Raw genomic sequence first — 13,943 nt, forward strand, 5'->3', positions numbered from 1 at the left:
AAAATAAATAATTTTTCTGACTAATAAAATTGGATGTATCATATTACCATCTTTAAGTGTAATACACAAGAACTATATATTTTAACTTATTTTAAATAACCCTGATTATGGATATAAATAAGCATTTGAAATTCTGAAAAATCACCTCATGGTAAACTCAAATTAACATTTTTCTGCTTCTTTCAAAAAAAGAAAATGGAATGACAACTTTTCATAAGAGGGATATTACAAATCAAGTTGCACTATAAAGCATGATATAAATAATAGCAATTATAATAACAAAAAATATCAGCATTATACCCACAAGATTTATCCATTTAGTACATGTGACTCCACTAATTTTTCTTCCCCCATAATATACATTGTTATGAATTAAAAACACATTAATCTCATCTCTTTAAGGAATATTTAAGCTTTTTTTTCCAATTTTTGTTATTATAAACAATGCTAAAAAATTTACATACATATCTTTATTACAAATATTTCAGACTTGTCTGGTGTTAATTGTTATGAATAGAATGTTTACTTCTTCTAAGACATGGTTTCTATCCTATTTTGTGAATGTCCTTCTCAGTAACTTTTAGGGTATCTTCCTCTCTCTGTGTCTGAAACCTGAAGAGCTAGAGAGCTCAGTTTGTTTTTATTCTATTATTTTCAAACTAAATTTTTTAAGTCTTTTTTTTAAAGAGAGAGAAGAGACAGAGAGAGAATTTTTTAATATTTATTTTTCAGTTTTCAGTGGACACAACATATTTATTTATTTATTTATTTATCTATCTATCTATTTATTTATTTATTTATTTATTTATTTATTTATTTTTAATGTGGTGCTGAGGATCGAACCCAGTGCCTCGAGCTTGCCAGTTGAGCGGGTTATTACAGCTTGAGCCACATCCCCAGCCCTCAAACTAAATTTTTAAACCATCCAGTCAAGCTCTGTGGCTTTAAATGTTAATGACTTTCAAGTATCTTCTGAGATATCCATTGAGCTGCTTACATGAAAACTATTTCTTGAATAACAAATATCAAAAATGTAACATATGCTTATAGAACTCTCAATTTGCACTCCCAAATCCTGCTCTGTTCTCAGTCTTCTTCATGTAAGTAAATGAGATAATAATACACTTAAGTACTCAACCAAAAATATAAGAACTGTTTTATCTCACTGAATCCTCTCCTCTCAACCATTTCATCAGCAAGTTTAACATGATCTGTGATTAAAATATATCAGGAATGAATAATTCATCAATATTTCCATCAGTTACCACTTTAATCCAAATGAACATCATCTGTTGCTTGATCAGTTTTCAGTGACTCTCTAATAATCTTCTTTGTTCCCCTTCTCATTTTCCACACAGATCCTGAGTGATCTTTAAAAAGATAAATCACGCCACTCTTTTCATGCTTTTTAGTGATCATTGGAATTCATCTACCCGCATCTAATTTTCCTTATTAAAAAAAATCATTTAGAGAGTAGTTGAGATTTAGGTTTATTAATGTCTAAAATTAAACTGTATAAAAAAATCTTGTATCTTATTTGACTAGGTTCTAATTCTAGATTTTTTAAAGTAGCTATACATTTATTTTATAAAATGTATTGTTCGTTATTTTCAGTTTGAAAGATTATTATGCATTTTACTTTCTATACAAATTTCTTTGCAGTCATTGGTTTCAAATTAAGAAAATATTTATCTTTATTTTCAAATTGTATTTAAATAGTATTTTCTTATTCTTTTTATCTTAGGTGGACCTTTTTTGAGGGACCACATCACTATTCAAAGTGTTGCAGCTTCCTCTATTATAACACTGTATTTTACAGACCTAGGTCAGCAAGTCAGCTGGACCACAGTAAGTGTCACCTTGAAATGCAATATACATGTCCCATATTTTGTTCTAATTCACATATTGACAGATTATTTCTATCAAATAAATTGACAGTGAAACAAGTATTGGGCTGGATGGATGGTATTTTTATTTCTACATTCTTAATATAACTGGTAGTCAAAGTTCTATTGAAAAATTCGAGCAACAGAAATTAATGGCCAGGTGCTAGAGCATACACCCATAATCCCAGTGGCTCAGCTGGGAGGATTCCAAGTTGGAGGCCTGTCATTGGAATTTATGGAGACCCGGTGTCAAAAGAGTGCCCTTCGGCTCAATCCATTGGAAAAAGAAAGAAAGAAGGAAGGAAGAGAGGGAGAAAGGAATCCATGGTTTAATAAAGAAAATATGGATTTACACACACACACACACACACACACACACACACACAATCCACCTTCTGACCTGGGGCATCAACTGTGCTTCTTCTCTGCTTTGTCAGGTGAAAGGTATCTCTTTACTCTTCCCTTCTAGGAGCCTAAGAACATCAAAGAATCTTTTGTCTTTTGACTATGGAAAGGGGAGGGATAGAATATTCAGTAAAAAGAGAGCAGAGGGAAGACTTTCAGGAAACTCTGAGAATGAAGAAGCAAGATTCCTTTCAGCTTTTGAAAGGTTATTTTGGCTCTCTTTGGGGACAATAGGAGCTCTCAAAATGGCCACAATTGATTTCAATAGCATTAGAAGAATGAGGACTACAATAAAGAATATGAAGTGCTAAAAAAGTAAAAATACTCAATGGTCATTCACAGTCATTGAGCTACTCTTAAGTGATGGAATGAGTTGAGGAAAAAGTTTCAGCAGCAAGAGAAAATACCATAAGATTTTTAGTAACAGAGGCAGGTAATGTTAATCTGACAATCGTGAACAAAGAATAGTGCATTCTATTTTTTTCAATTAATTTTTTTCACAAAGGGCATTCTTTTATGTGTACTCTTTAAATTTGGACCTTTTTGTTTCGAATTACATTTCATGTTTGCCATAAAATCACTATTATTTATATTTTTCTTTCAAAGTTGCTTTCCTTTTGATAACATTAAAAATCAGCATTGTCATTCATAGTGCTTTGAGCTTTTCCTTTAAAGAACCAATTTTAAAAATTATTACAAATGCCACATTTTTACATAATGCCATATTAGTGACTGTTGTATTCTGCTACCTTTCCTGATTCTGCAATCTGTATTTGGGGTAAAAATGGGAGTTCAAAACTCAATTGAGTCAAATGTACGAAAGATGATACATCATGAGCTCTGTAATGTTTTGAACAACCAATTAAAAAAATATTACAAATGCAGCTTAATTCACACATTATTATTTAATTCTCTAAAACAGAAATTCAAGTTTACATTTATTAATTAAAATATCATCATATCTGTCAGTTTTCTAAAAATCTTTGCTTTTGAGGTGTATTTTCTTTCTGTATGTTTTTTTTTTCAGTTCTATTTTAAAGGTCTGATGTTATTGTTGTAAATAGTTGTTACGGTTTACAAAATCTGTTGAGCTTTTGAATGATAATTTGTTGCACTAAAAAATGAATTTAGATTGTTCCAAATCCTTGAAAGTTATATTATAATATTTGGAAAAAATAAAAAACTATTCATGCATTCATTGTGTACACAAAGTTTTTAAAACTTAAACAGGACACCTCCATAGCAGGTTTAAAGGGATTCTGGACAGGATGATTTGATCTACTGAAGTTAAAATATTCGAGGATTCTTTTCCCACATTTATGATGAAAAGGGAATTCTGTTTACAGAAATTGTGTCAGGATGAGCAGCATTAACCATGAGTTCATTAAAAATTTCCAGCTGCAACATTTGGATAAGCTCTGCATAGTAAAAGCACTAATGTGGAATTCTATGACAACTGTACTAGAAAATTATATCTTATTTGAGGAGAAAGTCATCTAAATGACAAAGAGAACTCTGGAAATAGGCTGGATATTTTTAAATCAGTCCTCTGGTTCACACATCATTTTTCACCAACTGAGCCAGTCCTATTAAATGCTAAAAATATACACATTACATTGCAATCACACTCACTTTATATCAAATAAATTATACAACAAAAGCAATGGCTTACAACATACAACATTCATATGCATTTATAAAACATTAAAATGTGCTCCTAAGCATTTTGTTGGGGTTTTTTTTGGGAAATAATCTATTTAATTTAGCAAAGTAAAAATTTAGATTTTAATGTTTTGCACAAAGTAAGTGTGCTACACATTATTGAAAAACCTCCTACCTCAATAAAAGATTGAGGATAAAATCTTAATATGAAAATATCATAATCATCATTACTAAATACTATTAAATTAAGATCTTAGTTTTCAACATTTTTTACATTAATGTGTATGTCTATAGACAATTTATTCCCTGCCTAAATTCATGCCTCTAAAACCAAGATCAACTTCAGGATTATTTTATCTCCTCTAAGGAACTCTTTCATGTTACTCCTGTATGTTCGCATACCCTTTTCTCTATCATGGGGCAATCATCTCAATATTTTTGTCTTGTGAAGAATGATGTAATAAACAGTTTTTTGGGCGAATAACATTGATTTTTCCCTAAGTACGATGCCTTCATGATAGTTATTATATGTGTCAATACTTGGTTCTTTTTTATTGATGAATAGTATTTGGTTATACAATGGAAATGTAGTTTATTGGAATATTCACCTTCTGAAATCCAGTTGCATGATTTCCAATAATCTGCTACTATAAATTATACTGCTATGCACATCTGTGTACATTTCTCTATGCACATATTTTTTTTTAATTATCTGTGATAACAGTGAGTTTTGAGAGTTCTTTATATATTCTAAAAAAAAGTCCTTTGTTTAATGTGTGATTTGCAAATAATTTCTCTTCATCTTTAACTTTTCTTTTTATCTTCTAACAAGAATTTTCACTGTGCAAAAAGTTTTCAGTTTGAAAATGATTTAATTTAAGAATACTGTCTTTATAGGTTTTCAGGTATCTGGAATTCTCAACCATGTCTTTGAACACATAAACAACAGGCTTTTTAACTCTCTCTCTCTCTCTCTCTCTCTCTCTCTCTCTCTCTCTCTCTCTCTCTGTGTTATTCTTGTCATGTAAATCTTCAATGCATTTATTTCAAATGTCTGCTGTTCCCCTTAATTTGGGTCACAATATCCCCAGTCATGGTATACCCACATACTTTTGACAAGTACAAAAATATTATGTGAAAAACTTTGAAAGATAACTCAGTCTGAGGGTGATGTTATCTTCTTTCAAAGATAATTTATCATACTCTGGATGGACTGATTGCACTATTGGGTACAGGTCATCTTGATCTATTCAATGATTGAAATTATTTCAGGCTGAGCTATAGTACCTGTGAAAACAATACTTATTAGGTATCTTCATACCTGAGAGATAATGGGCCACAGGTTTTTAAAATTAATATTATTATTTACATTCCTGGGCATGGTCAAAGATCTGCTTATTCATTTTTCATGCTCTTATTAGGCTTCATATCCCAGGTTAAATTGGTTTTCTCCAGAGCACCTTTTCAAAGGTTTGAAATCCCAAATCTTCAAAGACTCAAGAGCTCTCTGGAACCTAAAAATACTATTAAAAATATTTTGATAAATCTTTTCTCTCTGGGCTCATTAGAATGATTTGTTTAAATTACCTAGTACCTAAACTAAACTTCTCCATATAACAATCAAATATAACAACCAAACTAAAAATATGTTAAAACCAATTTTCATGTAATATTATGTTATCTTCAATAACATTCATTAATACAAAGTGATATTATTTTTGGAAAGTGTTCTCATAATTTTATTTGTACTTCTCTTTTCTTGAGGATATGAAGATTGGAAACACTTTATTTTTGTTGTTAATTTCCTACAAGTCTGAAACAGGCAATTTCTTTTGTTTCCAATTTCCATTTGGTAATTTTATGACAATAAAGTAATTCCAACACCTTAACATTGTTAGTGCTGAAAAGATTTCTGTTTCAAGATAGGATCAAATGCAATAAACACTGTTTGAGTACGCAAGTTCCAAACAATCAACAATGCAGCCTCATGTTGTTGCTTCTATTTATTAAAAAATAAAGTTGCCTTTTCCCCTTTGCATTTTAGAAATATACATATGCAGTTGATTTTCCATTTCTGTGGGGCACTCTATCCATGGACTGAAACAACCATGGATCATACACTATGCTGTTATATGTAAAATGTTTGTATCTGTACTGGACAAAAACACATTTATTTTTTCTCAATATTTTTTAAACAATACAGCATACAACTGTTTGCATACTATTTACATCTTATTAGATATTTTAAATAATCTAGATATAATTTGGAGTATACTAGAAAATGCAAATGGTAATTTGTAAATATTATGTCAGTTTACAGACATGGGCAACCATGGCTTGTGGTATCTGCACTGGTCCCAGAATCCATCACCATAGATAGCAAGGGATGATTGCATAACAAGTTGAAGATTTTACAGAATTCCAACAACTCTCAATCACATCATTTGCCTAGCAGAAGTAATGAATTTTGCATTAAAAGCAATATGTTAATTTCATCCAGAAACTTTGTAAAAAGTATAAATGAGTACAGGTTGATAACGGAAATAAGTCAAAATTTAAATGTAGATTATATCTTCAAAATAAGTAGAAAATGTAATTACTTCTTTTGATATAGAATCTCAGATTATGGTTTATATTGGAGATTTTTTTGTAAGTTCTTATAATTCACTTGACCTGTGTACATATGCATTTCTGTTTGCTTATGCCTGATTTTTATATATTTTTAATTTTTTACTTCTTTGTGGAAGAGCAATTCTATTTTGATAAGCTATTATATTAACATTTTAATATTTGGTCCTTATATTGAAACATTTTTTGATTACTTTCTCAGCTTAGTAAAACATCTTTCATCTTTTCTTATATTTAGACTCAAATGAATTTTTTTCTAAAAATGCATTGTCCAAAAGTTAGTTATTATCATCCTCTAGTGATTTAAATATGTACACTTCATATTTATGTACCTTTTTAACTTCCATGTTTCAGCCTTAACAATATATGTGATAAAGTATTGAGCCTTCTAAAATATATTCATGTACACTAGCATGGTTTTCAGATTTCTTTTTATGAGACATAGTGATAAGAATATAATTTAATTTCCTCTGGTCCAAAGAAACTTCATATCTATGGTAGGCTTTTATTAACTTAATAGTGACTTTTATTCAGATTAACTATTGTTCACATCATTGTTCTTTTTTGATCTATGTCTAGAGAATTTGCTCAAATGTTATTTTATTAGATTATTTGATGCCGAGATATATTTTTAAACTTTTTTTGTTGTTGTACAAAAATGTTCAACTTCCTCATTATTACAATGTGTTGACTAGACCCTATCAACAGACATTCAATAGTGAACATTCTCCTTATATTTGAAAAATCTGGCATGTCATAAGTCATAAATTAAGATAGTCTCTCAAACAAAGTTGCTTTTACAATGGATCAACCAGATATTGTATTATGTTTACCTTCAGAAGTCTTTCTTGGCTTATGAGATATATATTGCTAAAAGTAGAATTATAACCAGAGACCCGCATGTAAAAAAGGCCATATTTATTATGTATTATTATTATAAAAACCATGTAATAGACTTACATTTAAGTATAAATTTATATAAAATCACACACACATACATATACATAATAAATTCAAATTTCAGTAAAGTGGTGAACATAATTTTAACAAATGTCTTAGTTTCATATTTGAACAAAGAGTGCAGATTCAGTTTTTTTTTTCCTTTAGAAAATGGTGAAAACAAAGCAGTTAATGGCAGTCAAACTTAGCATTATCTGTATGGTTTCTATTATCCTTGAATACTCAGAAGTAAGTTAATTACATTTCTTTTCTTTCTGAATATTTCAGAGTGACTTTAGACTCATTTTAGCATTAAAACAAAATCAAATAATGAGCAGTTATCAGATTTGTAAAATTATCAGAAAACCAGTCAACCAACTATTCTTTTCTCAGTCACACTGTCTTGTTTCTGATGATTTTTTTTTCAAATTTTGTTAGTGTCTTGTTAGTTAAAAATTCTGCAGAATATAATTTCTCCCTGCCCTAGCACTTTGAAGTCAATTATTTTTGCCACACAACTACACTCATTAGAATTAAGGTATGATAAAAAAAAAAAAGAACTGAATTAATTCAGTCTGAATCAGAGTCAAATCAACTGAGTTAAGATAATACATGGAATATGAGAGGGACAGTTCTTATGGAAGAAAGAGTATACATTGGGTTGAGGAAGTGAAAAAATACATTAAAGTTGTTTAGTGAAATAAAATCTCCTTTGTTCCAATTTTTAAAAATCAGTTTATTAGTTTCAGTATTTTCTATTTTCGTATTAATGCAGTTTCACTATTGTATACTGTTATAGTTGTCCATTTTATTTTTATTATTTATTGCATTGTAGTTATACATAATAGTGGGGTTCATTTTGACCTCATTATATATGGTATATAATTTGCTCCCTTTCAGTCCCCAGTATTTCCTCTTTCCTTCCCCCTGTTCTCTTTCCTCTATGCTTCTGGTCTTTCTTTTATTTGTTTATTTGAACTGGGGGCTTTATAGATATACATTAAGGCAAATCTAGTATGGTAAATTCACACACACACACACACACACACACACACACAGACACACACACATACCATAATTTGGTCAATTGCATCCCTCAGTTCCTCCTTTCTGCATCCATTCTGCCTCCCTCTCTACTACCTTCCTCTACTCCATGATCTCCTTTTATCTTCTTTATTTTGCTTTCTTATTATTTTCCTTAGTTTCCACATATGAGAAAAAACATTAAACCCTCAGCTTTGGGGTCTGTTTTTTTTCCATTTAGCATAATATTCTCTAGTTCCACCGATTTACCATCAAATGTCAAAATTCTATAATTCTTTACGGCTTAGTAAAACTCCATTTTGTAGAGATACTGCATTCTCTTTATCCATTCATCTGTTGATGAGCAATTTGGCTGGTTCTACAACGCGACTATTGTGAATTGCCCTGTTAAAAACACTGATTTGCTTGAATTGCTTTACACTCTGAATTTAGTTCTCTTGGATAAATACCAAGGAGTGCTATAACTGGGTCATATGGTGATTCCATTCCTGCCTTTTGAGAAATTGCCATACTGTTTTCCATTGGATAGATTCATTTGCAGTCCCTCCAAAACATGTATAAATATATCTTTTTCCTCATATAGTTTCTGATATTTATTATTACTCATATTTTGATGATTGTCATTCTAAATGGCATGAGATGAAATCTCAATGTAGTTTTAATTTGCATTTCCCTGATTCTTAGGGATATTAAATGTTTTTGATATACTTGTTGGTCATTTATGCTTCTTCTTTGAGTAAAGTCTGTTTAGTTCTTTTGCCCACTTATTGATCCAGTTAGTTATTTGTTTATTTTGGTGTTAAGCTTTTTACATATCTGTATTTTAATTCGCCATCAGAAAAGTTACTGGTAAATATTTTCTCTCATTCTCTAGACTCTTTCTTCAGGCCCTTATTTCACTTGCTATGCAGAAAGTTTTTGTTTTGTTTTGTTTTAATTTGATGCCATCAAGTTTGTTGATTCTTACTTTTGTGTCTTGACCTTTAGGGGCCTTGTTAAGGAAGTTGGAACCTGTACCAATAGTGAGCCTATGCTTTCTTCTGATAGTCTCAGTGTTTCTGATCTAATTTCTATGTCTGTAGTTCTATATTTTTCTATGTAGTTCTATGTGGTTCTGATCTAATTTCTATGTCTAAGTTCTATGTATGTAGTCTACTTTGAGTTGACTTTTGTGCAGGAAAGAAGATGGAGATCTAATTTCATTATTCTACATATGGATATTAAGTTTTCCAGCATCATTTGTTAAAAAGGCCATCTTTTCTCCAACAAGTTTTCGCCACCTTTATTTAGAATCAGAGTAAAGTATCTTAGTGAGTCTGTCTTAGTGTCTTTTATTTTATTTCACTGTTTTTCATGCCTGTTTTGATGCCAGTACCATTCTGTATTTGTTACTGTAGTTCTGTAGTATATTTTGAGATCAGGTATTGTAATGCCTCAAGCATTACCCTTCTTGCTCAGTATTGCTTTGTCTTTTCTGTATTTTTTATTATTCCAAATAAATTTTAGCACTGTTTTTTCCAGTTCTGTAAATAATATCAGTTGTATTTCAGTGGATATTGAATTTATTTTTTATGAGACTTTTGTTAATATGAACATTTTGATGATGTTGATTTTGTCTATGCTATAACATATGAAGTCTTTCCATCTTCTAATGTCTTCTTCTATTTCTTTCTTCAGTATTTTATAGTTTTCATTGTAAGAGAGCTTTTACCTCTTTAGTTACCTCCTCCTCCTCCTCCTCCTCCTCCTCCTCCTCCTCCTCCTGCTCCTCCTCCTTCTCCTCCTCTTCCTCTTCTTCCTCCTCCTCCTCTTCCTCCTCCTCCTTCTTTTTCATTTTTTTGAGGTTATTATGAATGAGATAATATTCCTAATTTTTTCTCAGAAGATTAATTATTATACTCCAGGATAGTGATAGTTTCTCTCCTCCTCCTCTTTCTCCTCTTCTTCCTTCTCCCCCTTCTTTTATATTGATTTTGTGCTCTGCTACTTTGCTGAACCTGCCTATCATCCCTAGAAATCTTTTAGTGTAGCTTTTTGGGTCTTCACATACAGAATCAAGTCATCAGCAAAAATAATTTAACAGTTCTTTTTCTATTTGTATACCTTTAATTTACTTCTCTTGCCAGATTGCACTGGTTAGACTTTCAAGAACTATATTAATAAGATTGGTAAGAGTGTACATTTTTTCCTGTTCCTGATTTTAGAGGAAATGCTTTGGGTTTTTTCTACTAGCATTATGTTGGTTTTACATTTGTCAGACATAGACTTTATAATGTTGATGTAAGTTCCTTCTATTCCTTAATTTTCCAGCATTTTTAACATGAAACTATGCTTGATTTTGTCAAAGGCCTTTTCTGCAACTTTAGAGATAATCATGTGATTCTCTTCCTTAATTTTTTTTAAATGAATTACATTTATTGATTTGCATACTTAGAACCATATTTACATCAGTAGGATGAAACCCACTTGATCATGGTGTACTATCTTCTTAATGTTTTACTGAATGTGGTTTGCTAATATTTTAATAAAGATTTTTACATCTATGTTCATCAGGAATATTGTTCTGTAGCTTTCTTTCCTTGACTGAGTGTTTGGTTTTTGTATCCAAATGATTACTAGCGTCTTAGGATGAATTTGTGAGTTTTTTATTCCGTCTTTCCCTCTCTTTGTATTTCATGGAATAATTTAAGAAAGATTGATATTAGTTACTCTTTAAAGATCTGTTAGAACTTTGCAAAGAATCCATCTGGTCCTGAGATTTTCTTTGCTGGAAAGCTTTTAATTTCTGTTTCACTCTCATTGCTTGATATTGGTCTGTTTAGGCTATCTATATCCTTTTAGTTTAATTTGGATAGGTCATTTGTATCTAGAAAGTTAATAACTTCTAGATTTTCTAATTTATTGGAACATCAATTTTCAAAATAGATTCTAATGATTATCTGGATTTCAGAAGTATATGTGGTCATATCTCCTCTTTCATCTCTAATTTTGCTGATTTGAGTCTTCTCTCTCTTTTGACTCATTTGGCTAAGTGTTTAGCAATCTTTTTCATTTCAAAGAGTCAAATATTTGTCACATTAATAATTTTTATTACCTTTAATTTTTAATTTTACTAATTTTGGCTTTGATTTTATTTCGTATCTTCTACTTATTTAATTTTTTTTTACTTTTCTATAACATTTGATTATTTATTTGGGATATTAATTGTTTTGTTTTTTAATGTACAATGCTATAAATTTTCCTGTTAAAATTGCTTTCATAATATCCAAGAGAGTTTTAATTGTTTTAATTCCATTCTCATTTGTTTTTAAAATTGTTTGATTTCTCCCCTGATTTCTTCCATAACCCATTCCTTACTCAAAATTCTATTAATTAATCTCCAAAAGTTACAAATAGTTTCTGTTCTTTATTTTGTTGATTTCTAATTTTATTCCAATATGATCTGATAGAATTTAATCTCTCTCCCTCCCTCCCCACCTCCTCTCTTTCTTTGCTAAGATTTGCTTTGTGTCCTAAAATACAGCTATTATAAAAAAAAGTTCCAGGTTCCATATCCAACTGAGAAGAAAATAAATAAATTTTATTGTTCATACATGAAATACGTTATAGATATGTTAGGTTCTTTATCTTAACAGTATATATATATATATATATATATATATATATATATATATATATATATATAATTCTGAAGAACTTTTAGTTTATGTCTGGAAACTCAGGAACTCACAGCTGTGGATTCTTCTAGAGATTCTGGGGCACAGAAACTATTTCCATGGTTGTTATGGTTTTCTTGCCAGATGGTGCTTGTTAGTTAGATTAGAGATCCAAATCTGCATGTTTGGAAGGGTGGTGCATCTTCTGACTGTTTTTGTTGGGTGTGGAAGCACAGGGTGCAGAGCTGAGCACTGTTGCTGATTGGAATGCTGGCAACCTGCTCCACACAGCTGGAATTTCTTTATGGCAGCATAAAGCTTGGTGATTGCAAATGTGTGGCACCTGAATGCAGGCTCCCTGTGAGCAGTCTGTGGCAAAAACCTCTCTTGTTCTGCCTGATGTGGGTGACTGGAGTACTTTTCCTCAACTGGAGTGTAGGCTGTTATTGGGCCAGGCTTTGTGTGAGCTCCAGTAGCTGTCTGGTTATTGTGAATTCTTGAGCACCTGCTCCCCTCTCATGATGGCTGTCTGCAACTGAGGGGCCTGTGAGAGCAAGCTTCCTGCTGACAGACTGTTGCACAGAAGTCTCACCCTGATTACTGCACATCATTGTTTTTACCTGTTAGACTCTACAAACTGCTTGCCTTGCCTGAAACAGATTTCTGACCACAATTTGGGATAAACTGTGTGATTTCCTTCACTGTTCTTGCTGCTTCTGTCCCATTTTAATTTGATTCACATTTCTTTTCAACTATTGTTAAGTCAGGATTATGGGCTTTTCCTCTTCTTCTTTCTCTCTGTTACCCCTCCACCAACTATACACTGGTCAGACTTTAGGGTTAGGAAATGTCCTGATTTTCTACTCCAGTAACCAAATTCCAAGTCCCCCCATCTCCCGAGTAGTCCAATACTGAGTTTTGGTGAGGGTTATTCTGTCACCCACCTTTCTGGTCAATTGTTCTTTTACTGCTTTTTTTTTTTTTTCTGAAATTTGTAGAAGAGTCAGGGTTTGCTGCCTAGATCCACACTGCCATCATCCGAGTCTCAATATTTGTTTTTATTTTAAATTAACTTTTTGCATATAATGAGTTCTCCTTAACTCTTGCATGGTTCTTCTAAGGAAGATTTATTTATGTTAGCATCTTATATAATTATTTTAAAATAGCATGTCTTCACCTAGCCATTTTACCAGTTCAGGCAGTAGATGAATACTAAGGAAGATAAGTAAACCTTGAAAAACTTATAAAATTATTTTAAATCCAAATTACCTTCTTCTTTCCAGGTATTTGTGGCTGAATACACAGGACCTCTGCTAATATACCTCCTGTTTTATTTGAGGATCTCATATGTATATGACAGGAAAGAGAGCACTAGAAGTATACGCCACCCAGTGGTACAGTAAGTAATTCATATAGCTCTTACACTTTTGGGAGGAGATACTTCTCAAATTACAGCGGGTTTAGGGCTGGATAAACCCATTATAAATTGAAAATTTCATTTCTAAATTCATGTAGTATGCCTAATTTATGGAACATTATAGCTTAACAACATAGTAAATCGTAGACTTATCAGCTGTTCACTTTCATGATTGTGTGGCAATCAGTGATGAATAACATTCTGTTGCTGCCCAGAACACCAGAGTCTTATACCACATCTCCCTTTCTAGGAACAAAAAAAAAAAAAAAAGTAAGTTTGAAGTAAAATTTGTACTGAATATGTATG

The 13,943-nt window shown here is 31.3% G+C and overlaps 1 protein-coding gene across 1 annotated transcript in view; it reads left to right on the plus strand.

Annotated features, from left to right (window-relative positions):
• Positions 1–13,943, plus strand: part of Tecrl (trans-2,3-enoyl-CoA reductase like) — an 84,903-nt gene that overhangs the window by 52,374 nt on the left and 18,586 nt on the right. Inside the window, exons 4-5 of the mRNA XM_026395027.2 lie at positions 1,745–1,848; positions 13,504–13,619. Coding sequence (XP_026250812.2) covers positions 1,745–1,848; positions 13,504–13,619 — 220 coding nt within the window. The remainder of the gene's footprint in view (positions 1–1,744; positions 1,849–13,503; positions 13,620–13,943) is intronic.

This window comes from Urocitellus parryii, chromosome 10, assembly GCF_045843805.1.
Source record: "Urocitellus parryii isolate mUroPar1 chromosome 10, mUroPar1.hap1, whole genome shotgun sequence".
NCBI classification, from domain to species: domain Eukaryota; kingdom Metazoa; phylum Chordata; class Mammalia; order Rodentia; family Sciuridae; genus Urocitellus; species Urocitellus parryii.